This window comes from Melanaphis sacchari, unplaced genomic scaffold (genome assembly GCF_002803265.2).
Source record: "Melanaphis sacchari strain LSU unplaced genomic scaffold, SCAv2.0 Contig63_pilon_pilon, whole genome shotgun sequence".
Taxonomy (NCBI): Eukaryota; Metazoa; Arthropoda; class Insecta; order Hemiptera; family Aphididae; genus Melanaphis; species Melanaphis sacchari.
Genome location: NW_020271454.1, coordinates 109,960 through 131,894, shown reverse-complemented (window position 1 = coordinate 131,894; position 21,935 = coordinate 109,960). Strand labels below are relative to the sequence as shown.

Here is a 21,935-nt window from a genome sequence, read left to right as displayed (position 1 = left end):
CTGTACTGCCCATATTATATACATTTCTTACCCTAACTCGACACCACTTCAAGATGGATACTTAAGTAGCTAATACTATGATATGCATATTTCAAACGAAGTGACAAAGGTGAAGTTAGGTAAAGGGATAATCGAGAGGTGGTCAGCTCAGAATTGCTTTTTAGAGGATCTGGTGAATGAGTAGGTATTTGCCAACAGATAATAATTTAGTATTAACTAGGCACAAGTATTTAATTACTTATTACTTACTACGATAGGTATTATTACGTTTTAGGTGGTTGGGTGAGCTGGAAGAATATCATAATTTACAAGACCAATATTAAAGATAGACCTGCAGAAAAATGGAAAGTTCGCCACAATACTACAAACGAGTGCAGTAATCACGGAACATGGACGCTTAGGAAATGTAAATCGTATTTATAGGTACCATATAATATGTACATAGGTACCTACCTACTCGGTCGGATATGATGATGCGACGGTAAATCAGGTACCTATATACTATATAGCATACCTAACTATGTACCTATATTGATAGCACTTTATAATTTCACGTGGATCGTGGATCCTTTCGACCCATAGTTATTAATTAACAAAATCATAAGACGTTGCGGCATTATAATATTAAATTAATAATATGTGTGTGTGTGTATTTTACCCGTACATAATAATTAATAATATTATAATATTATACAGGTACCTAGATGAGCAGCGAGTTTGCAGTAATCGTATTATTTCGTGCGAAAAACGTTACCAACGCGTGTAGTCTAGAGTGCAACCAATGGGAATTCCATTAATTGCTGCGCGATTATCATTGTCACCTCTGTCTGCTAGTGTTCTGTCTTTCGTCGACATCCGAGTCACCTCTTAGCCCTTCTTCTTAAACTGCGCTCATCTTTCGTGCGTATTTAACAATAATAATTTTCGAAAACGCATTTTCCGGAATAATCGGTTTTTAAAATTTAATTGCGCAGTTTCGAAAGAACGCTCATCGCCGCCGCCGCCGCCGCCGCCGCTACCTCCATCACCACCGCCATATCCACCAAACGGTCCAGCGGGTCGCACCAATCACCAGAGAGCGCGCGCGCATGGAGGCCGTGTCCGCGCTGCGGGAACGGAGGCGGCGGCTGTTACAACTACAACCATAGACCGCTATTGTCTCGGTGGCGCGCACTCGCACTACCTGTGGGTGGTGTGGCGGTGAAGTGGTGCGGGGTGACCGTGGTGGTGGTCGCGGCGACGGTGGCGGCGGGCTGGTGGTGACGACGCAACGCAATGGAAAGGACTTTTTATCATTATCAAATTTAGTTTACTTTTCGTTGTCGTTCGGCTGGTCGTCTCTGTGAACGTCCCGTGCGTTATTTTATTTACGTCGTCGTTGTCAGATCAGTTATGGCGGGACCACGACTCTGACGTTGTGAGGCTCTTTCCCATGGATCTCAACCAAAGGTAAGTGTAGACATAGTCAACAAAAATCCGCCGCCGCGCGCGTCCCGTTCGCTGCCGCAGCGCGTACGCATCGCTCATGCGTTTCGGTCTGACCGTCGTTTTGAGCGCGTTGGCAATCATCTTTGTTCCTTTCAACCATCCTTAGTGTTTGGATGCACGAGCACTACAGCCGTCGTATGCTATCCATTATTGCGAGACGTACTGTCCTTTATTTTTTTTTCCGTTCTTTGTCTCTTTAAACCTTGGCCCTTGACTTCGGAACGCTAAACATTCTTGCACCGTCATCCCTTGTGTCGTTTTCTCATTCGATCTCGGCTCCTCTTCACATTATCGTTTGCCCCTGGACTCGAGCTACTCTACAGCGTTCACTTTGTTACCGGTCTATTGGTTTTTTACCCTGAAGTTTGTGCTCTAAAGTATTTCCAATGGTAACGAGTTAGTCAATAGCTTGACAGCGTTAATCTAGTTTTTCTTAATAGTTAAATTTTACGGTAATTATATTTTAATAATACTATATAAATATACTTTGAAAAGAATATATTACTTTACCTAAGCTCTTTTCAATTTATTTTAAATTATATAGTTATAAATCTTAATCTTAGATATTATCCTTAAGTAAAACCTAATTAGGTAGGTTGGTTAAATTTTTTCAACTACTTATACATATGTTTTTCAGATTATTTGTGCCAAAATAACATTGAACACCTTAATAATGTTTTATATGAACCTATGAAATAACTAAACAAATCATGGAGCTCCAAAACTGTTTACCTTCTATGAAAAATGGTATGTCAATAGGTTTTATATTCTATATTAAGTATTGTCAAATTTAGGTATCTTAGATACCTATATTATGATATTATGAAATCAAAATATAATATAATTCTATTAATATTAAATGTGTATTTTTGTTTGTTAAATGTTTTTAACAGTATGATAGTTACCACTAGATTGACAGTATTATATCAGTACAATATGAAACTAGAAATGTTTTATTATAAATATTATAGTTATTATAATTAGACAGATATAGTTGACATATTTATTAAAAATATTTAATTTTAAAACTTAAGTCGAGACTTAAGTATTTAAGTTATTAGATTGTAAATGTAATGTTATCTACCTAAAACATAAACATTTTTAAAATTGTATAGTCAAAGGTTTTTTTTTTTAATTTTGTATGATACAATGTTTCAACACAATAGTTTTCTTTTTAAATTTACCAATATTTAGCATTACAGCTAATGTGAACAAACGACATTGTAAAACTTATACTCATATGGGCACTGATCTGGCTACTGATATCTTTTTAAATTATAAGAAATCTGATAATTTTTTTTACAACTTAGCCTAATCTAAAGAAATGTTTTTAGTTTAATAAATGATTCAGATCAATGTAATCTAGTAATTTTTTCTAATTTTTAAAAACAAATTCAATTTTGAAATTTTATGTTTCATTTTGTTGTAAATTTACATTTTTAATTTAACATCAAAATTCTTAAAGCTATTATTATTATTATTATAATCTTAGAAATTTAATTTTGTCCAAAATTAAAATGAATCATTTAATTATTTATAAATAATATATTTGAGGACAAATAATTTTAACTACCTAATATATTGTGTTATATTGTGTATTATAGATTACAAAATAAATGAAATGAATGACCAACAAGAAATCCTAAACAATGTACAAGGATGGAACTCAATACCGTCACATGATATTATGATACCAGTTCCAATAAAAATTCAACCTTCACTTGGTATTTTGGACCAAAATAACATCCAAATAAATAATTCTAGTCCACATCCAAGCGTCATACACACAAGCCCACAGACACCACATGTCAGTAACTTATTTAACGTACTAACAAGTTTTATATATTTAAATATAACATAACAATTTTTTAGGGCTTGCCAATAAATACATATATTGAACCTGAATTACCACTAGAGCTGTTACAACAAGGATGGAAAAAATTTTGGAGTAAACGTGAAAATCGACCTTATTTTTGGAATAAGTTGACTGGTGAATCTCTTTGGGAGTTTCCACCTTTGAGACAGGTGTGTATGAATTCAATCATTAGTCTTAGCATTGTGTTATAATATATAACCAAAAATTTTAGTTTGACGTTACATCAGATCCTCTGGGGATAACCAGTGATGGTCAACATAATGGAGCAAATCCAATGTTATTGAAAAAAAGACCTGCAGAAGAAATAGTCTTAGGCCCTGCAACAAAAAAAATGATACTAACGTAAGTTTTTGGTTTTAAAAATTAGTAGAATCGTATACCAGTCTTTCATGAGTATCATAAATATATATTAATAAATTTAGTACCATGCTTATATTTTCCACATGTATATATTTCTATACTATGTGTACTTTGACTAATAGGAGGTACCAAGACTTTTGTCAAACACTATTTAAATTTTTGGATGAATTCAACTTAGATACCTACATAAGTTTATTTTTCCAATAGTATGAGGCTCTCACCTATAATGCAATAGTTGTTTGATAATACCTTAACCAAACTTTTAACCATAAATGGATGAGGACATATGATTAAGTACAATAGCTCCCTAGATCACCTCACATAACACTGTTAGACTATTTTTTATCAGGACGTCCAAAAATAGTAGTTAATAATAACAGCTACACAAAAAGAACTACTAAAACAAATGGAAGCATGCTTTGAAAATAATGACAATAACTTTGAACATTTCGTTAAATAATAAATAAATTTTATTGATTTTTTTTTTATAATTTTTATGTAATAATAAATACTATTTTAGTTTTAATAAAAATAAATTATATATATATAAATGTCTGATCAAGATAAAGCATTAAAAAATGCATAATTACGAATTACCTAATTTAAAACTTTTGACTGTCCAAAAAATGTAAATTTTGAAGGTATCAAAAATTTGTAAAGATCAAGTTTGCTCAGTAAAAATAAACAAATCCACATCCAGTCTTAAAAATAGTGGTTCCTATTTAAGAAATGTTTATTTTATTGCACATGAATCAATCATAATAGTAAAAAATTAAAATTTATCAAAACCAAATGTATGTATATGTCCTGTATGCAGTAAAAAAAAAATGGCCAAATCAAACTCAAGATCATGTGTTAGAAATATTTCCTGTTAACTTAAATTGAACACTCCGTATATGTTATGATAAATAAAACAGAATATTATTTATCGTTTATTAATTTTATTGACCAAATATATGAGTCATAATGTTAATATTTTTTAAATCTAAAACTTTATTAATAATATCATCAACTTTTTTTACAAGTAGTAATGTTGAGACATTTACTATTATATAACTACAGCCTTACAAAATATGATGAAATTAAATTTTCAATAATAACATTAATTTTTTTACCACGAGTGATACGAAATCTAGTTAGTATTTAATTTATTATTTAATATATTTAGTATCAAAAAATCTTATCCATTTTAAAGATACCTTAACAACTGTTTTTCATACACCTCATCTTTTATCTCAATTTTGTTTTTAAGTAACTTGATGAAAAAAACTCATAACATATTTTTTAATATTAACGTTTTATAATTTGCTTAACACATTAAATTTGTAGAATCAATCTCTATATACTTGTGTACATCACACTACATTATCATATTGTAATTCTAGTGTTTTATTACAAACAATAGAAATTAATATATTGTTTTTTTTGTTTTTTTTTATTAAAATTTAATATTACAAATGGCCTTGACAATTACATAAAATTAATGTTAAAAAAATATATACCCCTATTAATTTTATGCAATTATGTGATACTTATTGTCTGATAAGCCAGAACTCAAATAGTTTATATTATTATAAAATTTGGTGAGACTCAACTTGTATATTTTGTCATGAATATCCATAGGACTCGACTAGTATATTATATCATTATAAATTTCAGGACTCAATTAGTATATATCATAAAAATTGGTGGGAATCAACTAGCATATTTTGTCATAAAAATCGGTATACAATTAATATATATCATTAGAAAATTTGATGGGACTTAACTAGTATAATATACCATAATAAATATCAAGACTCAATTAGTTATACATAATTATAAAAGTCAGGACTTGATTAATATATACATTATACAGTGTAATCACAATTTAAGGTACACTAAATATCTCAGCTGGATTCCCTTGTATTGAAGTGAATATTTTAGAGGGCCTATGGGGTACTTTAATGAATATTTATTTATGATATTCAAATTTTCTAATTTTTTTTTTTTTTTGTTTATTGTGTAAAAAGTTTTTTCTATTTACAAAACTTACCAAGTTAGAGAAGTTAACATTTGAGTTTATGCATAATTTGTGTTTAGCAAAATTTTCACTTAAAACCACTGGAAATAATAAAATAAATGTTCAATTTACCTTATCTGTTTAAAAGTAATGATTTAATAATGTTATACATTATCTGGATGAATATCTCATATATGTGATAATTTTTATTTAGTGGACTATGTTGATCAAGGCAGCAACACTACTAAATTTTTGAGGCTACTTGAATCATGTTTAGAACATTATGGTGAAAATTTTGAACAATTTATAAGATAAATTTATTTAATACATTTTATTTTGTATTATAATATTAATATTACTATTATTAGTAGGTTATAACTATATTTTTTATAAGTAAATTTAATTATTACAGTTAACGATATAAAAAAATAACAATATTGTAAACGAAAAATAATGTTTAATTGCTTCAAATTTATTTCATTATTTCTTAATAATAAATAAATTACATTATCTGATTATTTTATCGTTATTAAAACTATTGAAAAATAAATTAAAATTTCACTATAAAAATCGTAATTATATTATAGCAGTCAACTAAATAAAAATTATCACATACTCGAGATATTCATCTGGACAACGTACAATATTAAATTATTATTTGTCAATAAATAAAGTAAATTAAACATTTATTTAGCATTTATTTTATTATTTCCAGTAGTTTTAAGTGAAAGAGTTAAGTACGAATTATGTGTAAACTTGACTTCTCTAACTTGGTCAGTTTTGTAAATAGAAAAAAACTTTTGATACAAACAACATTTAAAAAAAATAATTTATCTGAATATACAAAAAAATAGTGTTTTGTTTAAAAAAATGTAAGTTATATTGGGCATATGCACACCAATAATGTAAAAAATTTGAAAATCATAAATAAATGTGCATTAAAAAACTCACTAGGCCCTCTAAAATCTTCACTTTAATACAAGGTTATTCACCTAAGATATTTAGTGGTACCTTAGATCGTAATCACACTGTTAAATTATAAAATTTAGTGGCACTCAACTAACATATTTTGTTATGAGAGTTAGCAGGACTCAACTAGTATATACCATTATAAATGTCAGAACTTGGTTAATCGTATATAATATGTTCCCAGAAAAGTTGATTATCAGTTAATGTCGACAATGACTAGTAATTAACATTAGTTTCTAAAAAAAGAAGGCAATGGTGCTAAATATTGAAATAATATTAATATTTAATACAGCAAGGTAAACTATTATGGCACTTGGAGTTACATAATTTTTTAGAGGCACGTTATGCACATCTATTAGTTTTACAGTTGCATCTCGTAAAATCTTATGATCCAGAAATGCTGTTAAAGTCAGCTGATTGATAAAAATAATGTCATACTTGTATTCCTATAATCTTTTGTACACTTCTTTTTTCTTGCTGTGGATATCGTTATTTTAGACTGCTTTATTTCTTCAATTCATTAACAATATTCGTTATGAAAAAAAAAAGTTATTGTCATTACGTCATTTTTCAATTAATAATAAAATTGTATTGTCAAATCTTAGTTGCATTTTATTTAAATTTGTTTTTGAAAATTTTAAATAAACATTTCTTAATATTGCATAAACACCACTATCTTTATCATTGTTTTCATAGACTGTTATGATACGATACACAGAGTTTAATATACAATAATCAATTATTATGAGCAATAAAAATAAATTTCAAGAAGTCGATAACATAAAACCAAGTTGAGATTATCCATAGTATGTTTGATCAGCCATATCAGTATACAACATTGCCTTAAATAATACAATAATATAGATACAATCATGAAATATTCAATAATGACTAGGCACTAGGGAATGATGAAAAAAATTGCTAAATAATAATCTTTTCCAGTAACATGTATAGCTATAAAAGTTTATGGGACTCAATTAATATACATTATTATTAAAGTTGGGACTCAATTCAGATAAACAATTATAAAATTTGGGATTTAACTTAGAAAATTAAAAATGTAATTTAATCATCAACTTACAATTATTTGTTGAATAACTATCTTAATTAGTGGTTTACCTGAACCTGACTTATTTTAAGTTACACTTTTTATGATTATGTTCATTAAAATGTTATAAAAAATACATTAATAGATAATAAAAAAAAAAAAAATAAATAATTATGTGAGTATTTACATTAAGTCCTCCGTTAAACCTTGTCTTTCAACATTATTTTAAAATCTTAAGTTCATTAATTATGAAAATAATTTTTATTGTTCACTCAACATATACTTCATGATTTCTTATTCATATTAAAATGTATGTTCATAAATTATTTGACACAACTATGGTAATTTTGAACAAATATGTTCAAACACCTAATAGTAGAGCCTAGACTCATTCAGTAACATTCATTTAATTATAATTTATCAACATATATCTGAAAATTTCCCATTTTATACTGTTCTTCATTTTATTTACTAAACATTCATCATAATTCTCATATCTGTAAGTAAAAAACTGATAATAACATTATATTCCTATATACTTAAATAATAAATATATTTTTTTATACAAATAATTATATTCATCGCAACATATAAATAGTAAATCAAAATTTTATTTTTTAAATTTAATAAATTACCTACCAGTTAAATTAATTTATTATTATAGTGGTCCTTGGGAACTTGAAATACCTACAAATGTTGTTATATTTGAGCGATCACCATCTATGATGTCTCAGCCACATCCAGATATTGAGTTTTATCGTGGACATTTGGTAGCAAAATTAAGACAGTGTTATCAGGAATTGTGTCAGTCCCGAGAAAGTAAGTACTGCAATTTAATTTTGTGAATTAAAATAACGTTCTGTTCATAAATATTTTTATTTTTTTCTTAACTAGATATCAATGCACCAAAAGAATCTTTCAACCGTTGGCTTATTGAGAGAAAAGTAGTTGATACTGGTACTGATCCGTTATTACCTTCACAATGTTATCCAGAAGTGTCTTTAAGAATGTATAACGAAATAATGAATGATATACCATTGAGATTGGCAAAACCTAAGTATACTGCAGATGCTCGGAAACAACTGTCCATATATGCTGAAGCAGCAAAAAATCTCATTGAGTCTAGGTATATTATTTAATTTAATAGTCACTAAAATAATTTCCATGTTATTCTGTATTAAAAAAAAAGAAGAAAAAATGTTTAACGCTTTAAAATGGTAATTGATTTAAGTAAACCGGAAATATTGATACTGAATACTTAAATAATTATTCAACTATTCACTTAGGAAGAATATTTTTTTTAAAATATAGAAATAAAGTTAATTTTTTTTATTAACTTAACATTTGTCTTGTATCCATGTATAATATAGTTATTATGTGCAACAATAAAAAATTCAATTCAGACATAATCAATTAAATTCTATCATTTTTAGTCGCTTTTTCATGAATAACCACTGAAACTCTTCCACTCAGTTAAAAATGTTTTCTCTAACATCTCTGCCACTATCTATATTTTCATTTAGCTCGTGCTACAATTATAGCACTGAAATATAATATTAGTAATAAGTTGTATTTAAAAAATTTACCTTGATATATTATACAAATTTTTAATGAATTTTAATATATTTTTCTTATTCAAATAACCATCAGTTCCCAAACTTTTAGATTCGACCACCCGAATAAAAATTCTAAATAAATTAGGAATATTTATTAATTACTTTGTTAAATGTCTGAAAATTATGATAAAATTTCATAGTTTGAAATTCTCAAGTGTCCAGTCTAGCTAGCAGAATAATAATTAGGTTATTAAAAAAAGAAAATTATTTTTGTAACCACATTCTTTATTTTTTAAATATTAATAATTTTTCATAAAAATAGAGTAGCTAGTAGCTAAACTAAGATTTTCTTAAGGTAAGTTTGTTACATCAATTATTATTTATAATGCTCTCGACAAATTTAATAGCATTAGAAATCGGGTATAATTGAGGGGTTATTTTCTCACTGATTTTTATCATAAAAACATATTTTTAAAATACTCTTTTACTTTTTTTAATATGTTTAATTTTAATCAATAATAATTATAAAGCAAGTAATGTGTTTATTTAAACTAAAATAAATTTAATGCTTAAAGTTGTCTATTATTTAATTGTTATAAATTCATTCATTTGTGGGTTGTACAGAAACACACTACAAGAGAGTAGAAAAGTTGTAAAATGGAACACTGAAGATACATTGCAGTGGTTAAGAAAAACAGTGGGTGCTACATATGTTGATTTTCAAGAACGATTAAACCATCTTAAGGTAATAATCACACAAAAAATGCTTAAAAAAGAAATTATGATGTTTAATTTATTTTACAGATGCAATGTCAACCACATATAGCCCAAACTGTCAAAGATTCTGTGGAAGGCATTTGCTCGAAGGTATATCATTTATCTGTTGAATATGCTCGTAAAGTCAAAGAAAAAAATAGTGAGCTTTTGATTGCTCAAGGAATTACAGGTTAGTTAATCCCTTTTTTTTTTATGTTAAAAATTAATCAGTGAACATTATGTATAATATTCGCTTTTTTTTTTTGTTTCCACATTATGTATAATTTAACTACACATAAAGTAGTTAATTAAGTTCATTATTTATTTAATTTAAAATTTATTGGCAGGAAATCACAATATTTTTAATCATATTATTTTTATTATAATGTGTGTTTAGAAATAGTGCCAGCTCCTGCAGTATTAACACTTCATAAGGTGTGGTGTTATCCTGTACAGTTTGTCACACCTTCTCCGCGTCTTCCTCCTGTTGAATATATGGCTGACAAAGAACAGACTTATGTTCGGTTCAATGGAGAAAGATTACTTATCAATACTGTGTATCTCCAAAAGTTGGTTAGTAATTTTGTGACTGATTATCCACAATAAAACTTCTATAATAATATAAAATTAAAATATGTTAAATAACTTACAGGAACAATTGTATCGCTACAGCTGCTATGAAGACAAAAAAATGGAAAATTTCATGGCCAGAGTTTGGTGTTTGTTGAAAAGGTACAATGTCTTCTGCTCTAACAGTCCTGATACACAAGTTTCAGTGCCAGTGCCTATCTTAGAATCTCTGCACAGAAATTTTGGTGTAACATTTGAGTGTTTTGCATCACCTCTGAATTGCTATTTCCGTCAGTATTGCTCAGCGTTTCCAGACACCGACGCCTATTTTGGATCCCGAGGGTTAGTTTGCTTCTTTTAGTAGTAGTTATTTTTTTGAAAATAAATAAATCTGATATTTATAGTCATTGTAGAAGTATATTATTATGATTCTACATTATATTTACTTAATATTTTTTTTAATTTTTAACCTTTACAAATTATTATTTTTTTATGATTTGAAGATATTTAGCCAAAAAATGTTTTATTCTAGTGGGTGATAAAAAAATAAATAATTATTAATTATTTACTTTTTTTTAATATTCAGATCTATTTTGGATTTAAACGCAGTAAGTGGGTCATTTGTGGTAAATCCTCCTATACACTGTGATGATCTAATCGAAGCTGCTTTAAATCATATTGATCGATTGTTATCTGAATCAAGCGAACCTCTATCTTTCATCATATTTTTGGCTGATGGTGAAACAACATTCGTCCAAAAATTAGACTCTAGTCAGTTCAAAAGACGTCAAGTGGTTATACCAGCATATGAACATTATTATAGACATGGTTTCCAGTACAGTGTACCAAAGTATATATTCAATATTATGCATTACACGAGATCTTTAAAATATTATTTATTTCATAACTTTTGTTGATTTTTTAGGACAGATGTAAACATTCGTTCTCCCACAAGCACATTAGTGGTATGGCTTCAAAATAATGCTGGGTGTCAGCGATGGAGCCCTAGCGAAGACAGAGTCGAAGCTTTGTTGGAAGCATTCCGCCCAGGCCGTGAACGTGATCGTGACCGCCAGGAACTGCTTTCACCAACACCAAACCCTCTGTTAGGCCCACCACCACTTCCTGTTTAGAGTTAAATATTGTATACATTAGTTGTAACTATATATATATATATTTTTGTTTATGTATGTGTATGTGTTTATACGCACACATACATAATAGGCAATTATGGTGTCTAGTTATATTTAAATTTATATTTTTATGTTCATTATATACTAGTGTATAATGTACTCTCATTAAATTATAGTTTTTTTTATACATTCATATAATGTATATGGTTATGATATAATTATTGAATTTTATTTAATGTAAACTTTGAGCCATAATTGCTGTTTGAATTTCCTTTACCTAAATAGTAAGTGAAAACATTTTTAGTTTTAAAAATATTTGCGTATTGGTAGATTTTTTTTAGTTATCGTTTTGTTGATTTATCTATTTATTAGTATAAGATAATTTATTATTCTGTCGTTAAAATCGTCAGAGTATAAATTTGAAATAAAATGTATCAGAATTTCGTCCAAATATTCATAATGATTGCAATGGATTATTTGCTGTTTTTAATATTTTTATGAAAACAACATTTTCCTAAAGCACATTAAAGAATATCGAATTAATGTAATTTAGAAATGTAAGGGCTTAGTACTTAAGTATTAAGTGAAAATAGAAATCTAATATTGTCTATATGTAATTCCACTTAAATAACTATTATATAAGTATAATATTATTATAATTTGATAATACCTTTACTAAGATGTTGTCACTTGTTAATCTAACCAATTAATTAGACAACAATTCATTGTTGTTTGAAAATTTATAGTTAACTAAATAAGTATTAAACTAATTTTTTTTCTCTATGTAACCACCTAGTTGCGCACAAATGTACTTTAATGATATTCTATTTATTGATCGTCATTAGCGGACTTATATCAGTACTTAAGTGTTTTATTATTAATTTCAATGTAACGCAATTCTTGTATCATTATTGCATTAAAGCTTCTTCTATTTTTTGTTTTATCCTTATTATCAAGCACAAACATCATAGTTCTCTATTTTTGAATTTTTTTTATTTGTACCCTACATGCAATAAGTGCTTATTATTGTCAAACATATTATAATTATTATTTTTCTTTAAATTATACCTATTTTACTAGTTTTATGTATCCATAAATAATCAATAGCTTTAAGCACTTACTAAAGTTTTGATTGTCTCTTAATTCTTATACTACTGTTTCGTATTGGTTGTGTTTTGTCTTTGTGGGTAGTCACAATAGATGTGAATATATATTATATGCATAATGATATTAATTGTATGATATTGTTAGAAAAAAAAATAGTGAGTAAGATACATTTAGTTTATTTTGAATACTGTAAAATTATTGTACTTTGTTATATCTTTAAGCTATTTGTTAGATAATTCAACCTTTTTTTTAATTTCCTTTTTTCGCAATTCAAACATTTTGTGTAGTATTATTAATCGAAAATATTTTCTGTTGTTTCAAATTATCAATCTAAAATTTGATCGTTGTAAACTAGTTGAATTCTCATGTATATTTTATTTTATGTTGTACTTATTTTATTATCCAAATGGTTTTCAATGTTTTAATGAATTGTAAAAAAAAGAAATTATTAAAAAATATTGAATATAGTAAATATAGTATATTCATTGCGATGGTTATATTGTGATTCAATATTATTGTCAATTTGGATTGAGTAATTTTATTATGTATTTATTTTATTTTATTTTTTTCATTATTGTATGACAAGCTATAATTTCTTTGTAGAGTGATTTTTTTATTTGATTTATTGATATCGAATTTAAGCATGCAATGATTTGAGCGCGCCTTACATTATTTTGATTTTGTAATTTTTACATAAATATTACATTTAATATATATGTATATATATATTATATAAAACTATTATTTTTAAGTTATTATATTGGAAATATGAATACTACTCACTTGTTTTCACATCAGTATACATTATGTTTATTATGATTTTATTTTTATAATTTATTGAATTATATAAATCTAATATTTCCTCTCCCCTAAAATAAAATTATTTAAATATATACGCATATTCACTTAAAAATGTATTTTTAATTATATAAAAAAGTTGCAATTATTATAACTTATAAATATTTATAATTTGTATAATATTGTACAATTTATTAGCATTAGCTACAAATCAACTTTATGTGGCTAATTTTATACTTAATTTTTATTTCATTAATTTTATTGCTAAATGGCACTTGCCACAAAAATAATCTTATTACATAGATATGATCAAATATATCAGTTTCCCAATCTAAAAGTATTCCTGTCATTTGAAGCCTGAGAGGATTAAATATGTCTGTGAAATGGTATAAAATAAACGCCAAAGCTCTCCCGCTTTCAATGACTCACTACACAAATATTAGGTAATCGTTTAATTTTTTAATTGTTTTGTTAAAAATATTTATCTTTTTCTATCAATTTATCTATCAATTAAATTGCATATTTTTATTTATACTTTGGTATTTTATTTAGGTACGCGATATTTTATTATGGAACCTTTTTAAAAGATCTTTTTTAATTATCTCGAGGATATACTGTGGAGCACGAAATATATTATTTTACTGGATTAGTGAAATACTGTCTTAAGAGCTTTCTAAAATACACAGGTACTTACGTGATATCTTTAAGTATAATCTAACCTAAGTGTTTTCCATTATAATCTCCGTCAGTTGTAGTAGTATCAGTTTTCGTAATTACGGTATTCGTTTAATCTAAACTTTAAAAACCTAATAACTCATTATGAATAACCTATATCCTATAATATAAACAATTACTTACCTATTACTAACATCAATGATTTCATTAAAATCTAATGATTAATAATTATCGGTAATATTACCTAGGTAGTATAACCTACTCAATTAATGATTATCTATAATGATAATGTATAAGGCACACGCGTAACTAACTTTGTTAATGCACACACACACACAATATATTAAAATTAGTACTATTGTAATTTCGCACAAGTGCCACTTATAATAATAATAATAATAATATTAGTACTAATAATAATGATAAAATATCACGGTCGGTGGGTGGTAGTTTCACCACACCTGACACTTGTTGACCGGGTTCATGTTGGAGCCCAGTGGGCACCGGAAGTCGTTACTGAAGTCTACTAGGTTGGAGAACGGTCCAATGACCCGGAAACGGTCGGGCGAGTGCGAGTTAGTGGTAATGTCGTTTTTGAGCGCTTCCGGCCGATATTTGGAGCACCACACATTGGCGGCACTTACCCAGAACATCTGCTGCGGCGTATAGTCCTGGAGCCCGGGCAGTCGTGGTTCGGCGCCGTGTCGTTTGCTCCACGTTTTGTACGCGTTGTACGCCTGCTTCAAGCCTCCGTTGTCCGCGATGTTCTCGCCCTGCGTGCTTATGCCATTCAACTGTGATAGACGAATCGCATTAGGTTAGGTCGTTTATATAGGTACATATAAGGTATAGGCAAAAGCAGTCGGTCCACGAACGGGACGGTTTAAGCGGCCTGCAGGCGCTATTATCGTCGATTTTATAGTTCAAGAGACCCCGAAGCCTATAAAATTTTGACGAAATTAAAGTTAGCTTGTGTTCTGAAAAAAAGTGTTCGAATCCAAATTGAAAAAATGTCTACAGATCGCGTATGGAACACCATAGTGTTTTCTACGTGAATAGTGATTATAGAATTTTGAAAATCTAACAAATCGTACCTATTCGAAATTCGATGAAAAATATTAAATTTCAAACAATGAAAAATTCAGCCTCGAAATTTGTCCGCGTAAAAACGTTGTATTTTAATACACACACACACACACACACACACACACCTTGAGACCAACTTCGTGAGACGTGTAATTTCCATACTGTCTGATGATGCACATCACCTTCTCCAAGAAGCGTTTTTTCGTCTTCTCCGCCCACCAGTCTAGTAAGTTGCCCTGTTTGTCGTACTTTCTGCCTTGGTCATCAAAACCATGGGTGATTTCGTGACCAATCACAAACCCAATAGCACCGTAATTCATGTACCGGGGACGATCGGCGGAGAAGAATGCGCCTTGTAAAATACCAGCGGGTAACTCTGAAAACAATTAAAATCGTTTATATTATTGTATAATATTGTTACGATCGTAATAATTACTATATTTTTATGTAGATACTTATGTTGTATAAAATTATGGTAATTTAAATGTATGTATTATAACTTGGCGAAAAACTCTTTTTAAAATTATTCAAGTGGGCGGTGTAATACATTATTTAAATAGAAATATTTATCGTTCTATATTATTTGTTTTTTATGTAAATAAATTTAATTATTTTTTTATCTATTATCTTGACAAAATTTTAATTGATTATCTGTTATTATGTCTAGGAGATTTTATGATTTTCACTGTAGAACATAGCAAGTAGTTTATCTACAACTTTTCGTGTTTTTAAAAAATTTTCATATTTAATATTATAAACAATGAATTTTTTATTTTAGGTACGTCAAGTATTGTGTTTAGTGAGAGAAAATTGAATACACTCCTTAGTGTTTCTTATATAATTAAAAAAAAAAACTGTTTTATTTAATCTATATCTGTTGCTGATAAGTTACTCAAAATATTGTGGATAGGCTGAAAAAATAACTGTTTAATGACTGAAAAATATTTTTATATTATTTAAAACATTTTAATATTTTAGTATGCCTGATTTTTATTAAAAGTTGAATATCTATTATTTTTCACTAATTAAAAAACAACACTGAATAATATTAACTATATGTATACCTAGTAGCAATATTACTTACGGATACTGTTTTCATCATAACTATAAAATGCATTTATAATCGCTGTTTTACTGTGAGTAATCCAATCCGATTTATTAACAGGTTGTCTTAAATTCGAAAAGCTGTAGTCAGTGAAAAATTTAGTCAAATTTAATATTGACGTATAAAAGTCTTTTTCATTGATTTCCAGCTAAGAAAAAAATCACAATAAATAATTATTATTAAAATACTCATAATTCATAACAAAAACAATTTTTTTAAAGGTTTTAATCATAGATATAGGTATCGTATAATAATATCTCTTATTCGCTCTAGTTAAGTTTTATATAATTAATTACATTTTCATAAAATGCATTCAACTTGCAGTTGTCCAATAATTCATCTGGGTATGCAATATGACTGGTCATCGAGTTTACTTTGTCTATTGCGTTTTTCCTGTAATAAATAAAACAAAAATAATAAAATTTTAATAATTATTTTTACCGTCAAAAGCGTTGAGTATAAAAACCGAACGTCTATTTTACCTTGTTTCATCATCCATCCAATCATTTGTTGATAATATTTTGTACATTTCCTCTCTAATACCGTTCACCATTTCTAAAGCGTTCTTTTTAGCGTTTTTATCGAAAAATCGTCTGATGTACAACGACCCAATGGCCAATGAAAATCTTTCAGAACTAATACCAACGCATTCCTTCCATCTGGGTTCTCTTTCAGTCCTACCGGTTAGTTCAGTGATGAACTCCAACTGTCTTTTTCTCAATTCTTCAGTCAGATAATTTATAGACTCCGAAATAAATCTCCAAATCACATAATTCGCTTGTATCCTGACAAAAAAATAAAATCGTACCTTTTAAGAAAATTTTTTCAAATTTATGCAGACAGTTTTAATAACATTTAGAAAAAAAATTAACATATTATTTGATACGCAATTACAAAAATTATACATAAATAATTGTTTAAAAAATATACTGACATAGATCATCAACTATTATAGGTACCTACTGATGTTAATATAAAAATTGAACGAGGATAATATTCTGAAAAAACTACGCATTTGTTTTTGACTATAATAATATTTAATAGGTAAGTATTTATTTTACAATTTTATTAATAAAAATATTGATTTTTGTTTTTATTTTTTTTTAAATTTATTTATTATGAACCGTTGTTACTTTTAAAACAGGTACATTTATTGTTTTAACCAAAAAGTTAATTAACCACTTAAAGTAATTGTGTCTTTCCTCTTAAACCAATGTATTTAATATAACAAATTATCAGTTATCACTTTTATTCGAGTGTTTTTACACTAAAAATTTGAAGATCATATTAAGTTTTCCTAATGACTTAATACTACACTGTTCAATAATAAAAACAGTATAAAATAAGAGTAAACGACCTAAAGCCATAAAAATTATTTGTACTAACAGTATATTTACCTTTTGGGCGTATTGCAGAGTAGAACTTCGAGGTCCGACAAGTATTTCGGCGAGTTTACAATTATAATGTCATCGTGCCGTACAGCTAACGGGTTTAACAGTTGGTTCAAGTACTCTTTCCACGGTATGCTCGGGAACTTTTCTTGTAGATCGGCGATTTTCATCGGGTTGTACAGTTTGGTGGCATCCCGGCGTTCTTCTGCTGGTAGTGATATCTTCGCCAATTTTATCTCGAAGTTCAACGACTCTTTTAACTCCTTGATGGCACGTCGCCGGTCAGCGCCGAACAGCACTGCGACGTCCACCATGTACCTGAAGTACCCATCCACGACTTTTTCGTCGGTGCCCATAACCCCTAAGGACGCTTGATCCAGCTGAAATGTCGGTCCAACACAAATTATATTCATCAGATATATCATTATACAATTCGACTGGTAAAGAGCAAAAGAGGTTAAGCGAAAGTTCTACTTTTCATCAAAGTAAAACATTTTAATAATAGTATTTTCATAACTTTGGCGATACTGGTCATATTGAAATGTTACATTAATTTTCTATCATAATGAATTAAATTAAAACTTTCCATTTTTTGGCGTTTAGGTCTAATTTTTTTTTATTATTTACGATAAAGAACGCTTGTGTGTGTGTGTACCTAGTACCTACTCTAATTTAGATATTAGTTATAATATTTTTATTTTGAATAAATATTAAGTATTAACTGATATATTTTATTTCTATAATATGTCATTACATGATTATGATTTGTCTAATTGATATTATGATATTATATTTTATAAATATATTAGGTACTATACAGTATAAGTTAAATCAAAAAATTTATAGATTTGAATTATCATTTTGAGCTCACAAAATATGGATAGCCTCAATATTTTAATTTTTTATAATAGCTAATTTACTATAGTTGAATTGTCTAATTAAGTTATATAGTCTATGTGAAATATGTAGGTAAAATAAATTCAAGTACAAAACTACATCACTAATGATTAGGTAATGTATAATGTAATATAATATGTTTATTGTTTTTATTTCCCTGTAAAATTGTTTAGTCACTATAAATAAATAAATTAGAAAGATAATAATAAAAAAAAAAAATTAAATTTGATATATTTTGTTTGTAATAACTGTATTTCATATCAATTTTATAAATGTGATGACGAATAAGTTTCTGTTTGTCGTTTGGCAAATAGAATTTTATTAATATCATAAATCGTTAAAAAACAGGGCTTCATTTCTACTTTTACAAGATTTTTTTAAACAAATGTCACTTATACCGAAAACTAAAAATGAAAATAAGTAGGTACCTATCTAATTACTAAAAGATCGTAAGAGTACTACAACGCTTGTGTTATCAAATTCTTTAACTAGGTATCAATTATTTTGTAGTATATGCCATATAACTTAACCCTCAAATATTGCTTAGTCTCTTTGACCTTTTACCAGTTAATCTGTCATAATAATAATAAAAATATTATTTTTTTCGTATGTTGAGTAGTATTATTTAATTATGTAGATTAGCTCACTTCAATTGCTCTTAGCGTGGAATTTTTTAGATCTGTACTGATGGAAAATCGGATAAAGTAATCAACGCTGTAGCCCACCAGTTTAATCTTGTAAACGCTGTTCTTCCACGTGAACTCCGTATCGTTCCATTTTTCGGCTTCCAACACCGGCCATCCACCGAGGCTTTTCAACATTTTCTTCATAGGTCCCAAACCATCCTTTTCGATTTTATCTGTTAACATAAAGTCCATGATTATTATATAACAATATATTTATATTGATACTTGTTAAATGACTTAAACGACTGTATAATATGAACTAATATAAATCTTCGATCATTATACCTTTGTCCATGCACGATTTAAACAATAATTTCGCCATTTTGATAGGTCTCTGTTCATCCGGCTGAATGGGTTCGGTGATGATTATACGCAGTTTGTTCAACAGTGTATCACCAGCAATGCTAAATGTTGTCTGTGACGGTTTGTCGTCATCAATAATAGTGTATTTTATAAAATTACCACATGCGAACTGGTAGAAATCATCACAAGGATCTACTGATATATCCATATTATTGATTACGGAAGCCGCTGTAATGTGAAACAGTTTTAGTACCGTACAATTCATATTTTCATATAAACCATACACAGAAAATTATATATTTATTTAAATAAAATAAAATAACATTTTATTAAATTTATTGTAAATCGGTATTTAATCGAGTCGTTTACCTATCAAATAAATTATGCTTACCAGCTTTCACACATCCAGAAGATAAACAAAATACATTTTCTGCGAATTTTTTATTCTGGAATAGCCGTCTACTTCGAAATTTGCTAATAAAACCATTGTTTTTAACTGATAACGATGGGAGGCTCTCTGTAGATATACAGGATTGATTAAAATTTAAAATTGTTTAATCAAGTTTAATTATCATATCCCATATCTAATAGCTAGTTTTTATGTAATACGATATTGATCATTATACAATAAACAATGAATACGTGATGTAAATAGTATAATTAAACTGGAGTAACTAGATAGTTGATTTAACGTTGTAAATCATTCATGAACTGATTATATTTATATAATATTACAAAATAATAATTAAATTGCAGCATCAGATGATTTATTAGAAAAAAAAAAAAAATTATGAAGTGATTACACATGTAAAAAAATAACTGTACAACTACCTATGATAAAACGCACGCGCACTTCACAAAAACAAACAAGAAAATATCTTGAGATTTCACGGATAAACCTACTCAACAAAATATATCATTATTTATTATATAAGTATGTGATTTATAATCGCTTTGAAAATGAGGTAAATTATAATATTATATTCACCCTGGAAATCAAAAATTATAAATTTTATGACAATCGTTTTCATATAACTCTTCCGGTTGTCTATCGTTGCTTAAATGTAGGTGATTTTTTAAATTTTTATTTTCTTGTATATTATTACTTCGTATTAAAATTTGTCAATATGTTTGTATCACAAAATTACGAAACAGCTAAATAAGTAATAACTATAACTAGGGCCATATTCAGGGCAGAGCAAGAGAGCCATAATCGTGATTCTAAATGGGGAAACATTTTAGAACTACAGATTAAATAAATACTCATTATGTTTATAAGTTTGAAATTTATAGAGTTTTTATCTTGACAAGTTAAAAAAATTATTAAGAAGAATAATATTTATATTTATTTGATAAAAACTAACTATGTGAACTTTATCATTAATTTATAAGTTCTAATTAATATAGGTATAAAATTAGTCGACAGTCGTTGTATAAATTTAAAAGAAACGTAAAATCAATTGCATCGTTTATACATTTTATATCTATTATTAATTTTTTTTAAATATTGAAAAATGTTTCAGAAGATTCTACTTTAAACAATGGGCTGCAATTCGTGTGTGCTTAAAAATTCGAGTAGGTTTATTTTAAACACTTGTTGTGTCATCGCAACATTTGCAAGGTTTAATTAATTAAACGTTAAACATTTTTTTGTGTTACCTGTATTACATCTGTGGTTGAAGTACAACGTGAACAGAGCTAGGGCCAGGAGCAAGGACACCAATAGCATTCCGTTGACGATGGTGGTTAGATTCCGTTTCAAGTTCGTTTTCCTCTTTCACCATATCGGTTTCCTAAAACGGAACAAAAACTAATTAATATTCTTTAGTAATAAAGTATAAAAAATTTCGTATTTATTTGTGTAAAATGTACGACTAGGCGTAAGGCGTGTATACTCTTGCAAGTCATAAGTCAGCGGATAAAACGACGAGCAATTAATAATTATTTATCATGCTTATGCAAGTTCTCACATTATTATCAAGTATTGATAACAAAATATTCCTATACTATTAACATAATAATATAATATTCTATACTTCTAAAATACTAATTGAATACAACAAAAGTTTAGACATAAAAAATATAAAAACATTGAGACGACCAACAAAGCATATTAATATATGTATATT

At 27.8% G+C, this 21,935-nt stretch overlaps 2 protein-coding genes across 2 annotated transcripts; one reads left to right on the top strand and one right to left on the bottom strand.

Moving 5' to 3' along the window:
• The first annotated feature begins 1,250 nt into the window (after positions 1-1,250).
• On the top strand, positions 1,251-11,912 carry LOC112600324 (phosphorylated CTD-interacting factor 1). The gene is made up of 13 exons (XM_025347523.1): positions 1,251-1,449; positions 2,126-2,235; positions 3,093-3,295; positions 3,361-3,513; positions 3,576-3,706; positions 8,408-8,562; positions 8,638-8,869; positions 9,924-10,044; positions 10,104-10,245; positions 10,453-10,628; positions 10,708-10,967; positions 11,212-11,475; positions 11,551-11,912. Exons 2-13 carry the CDS (start codon positions 2,199-2,201, stop codon positions 11,756-11,758), a joined length of 2,082 nt encoding a protein of 693 aa, XP_025203308.1. The 5' UTR covers positions 1,251-1,449; positions 2,126-2,198; the 3' UTR covers positions 11,759-11,912.
• Positions 11,913-14,790: 2,878 nt separating this feature from the next.
• Positions 14,791-21,577, bottom strand: LOC112600326 (neprilysin-2-like). Its single transcript, XM_025347525.1, has 10 exons — positions 21,466-21,577; positions 20,198-20,323; positions 19,789-20,034; positions 19,465-19,676; positions 17,927-18,300; positions 17,012-17,314; positions 16,826-16,922; positions 16,509-16,677; positions 15,550-15,800; positions 14,791-15,132 (listed from the first exon to the last, which is right to left on the bottom strand). The coding sequence occupies exons 1-10, from the start codon at positions 21,533-21,535 to the stop codon at positions 14,791-14,793; spliced, it is 2,190 nt and encodes a 729-aa protein (XP_025203310.1). The 5' UTR covers positions 21,536-21,577.
• Positions 21,578-21,935: the final 358 nt, after the last annotated feature.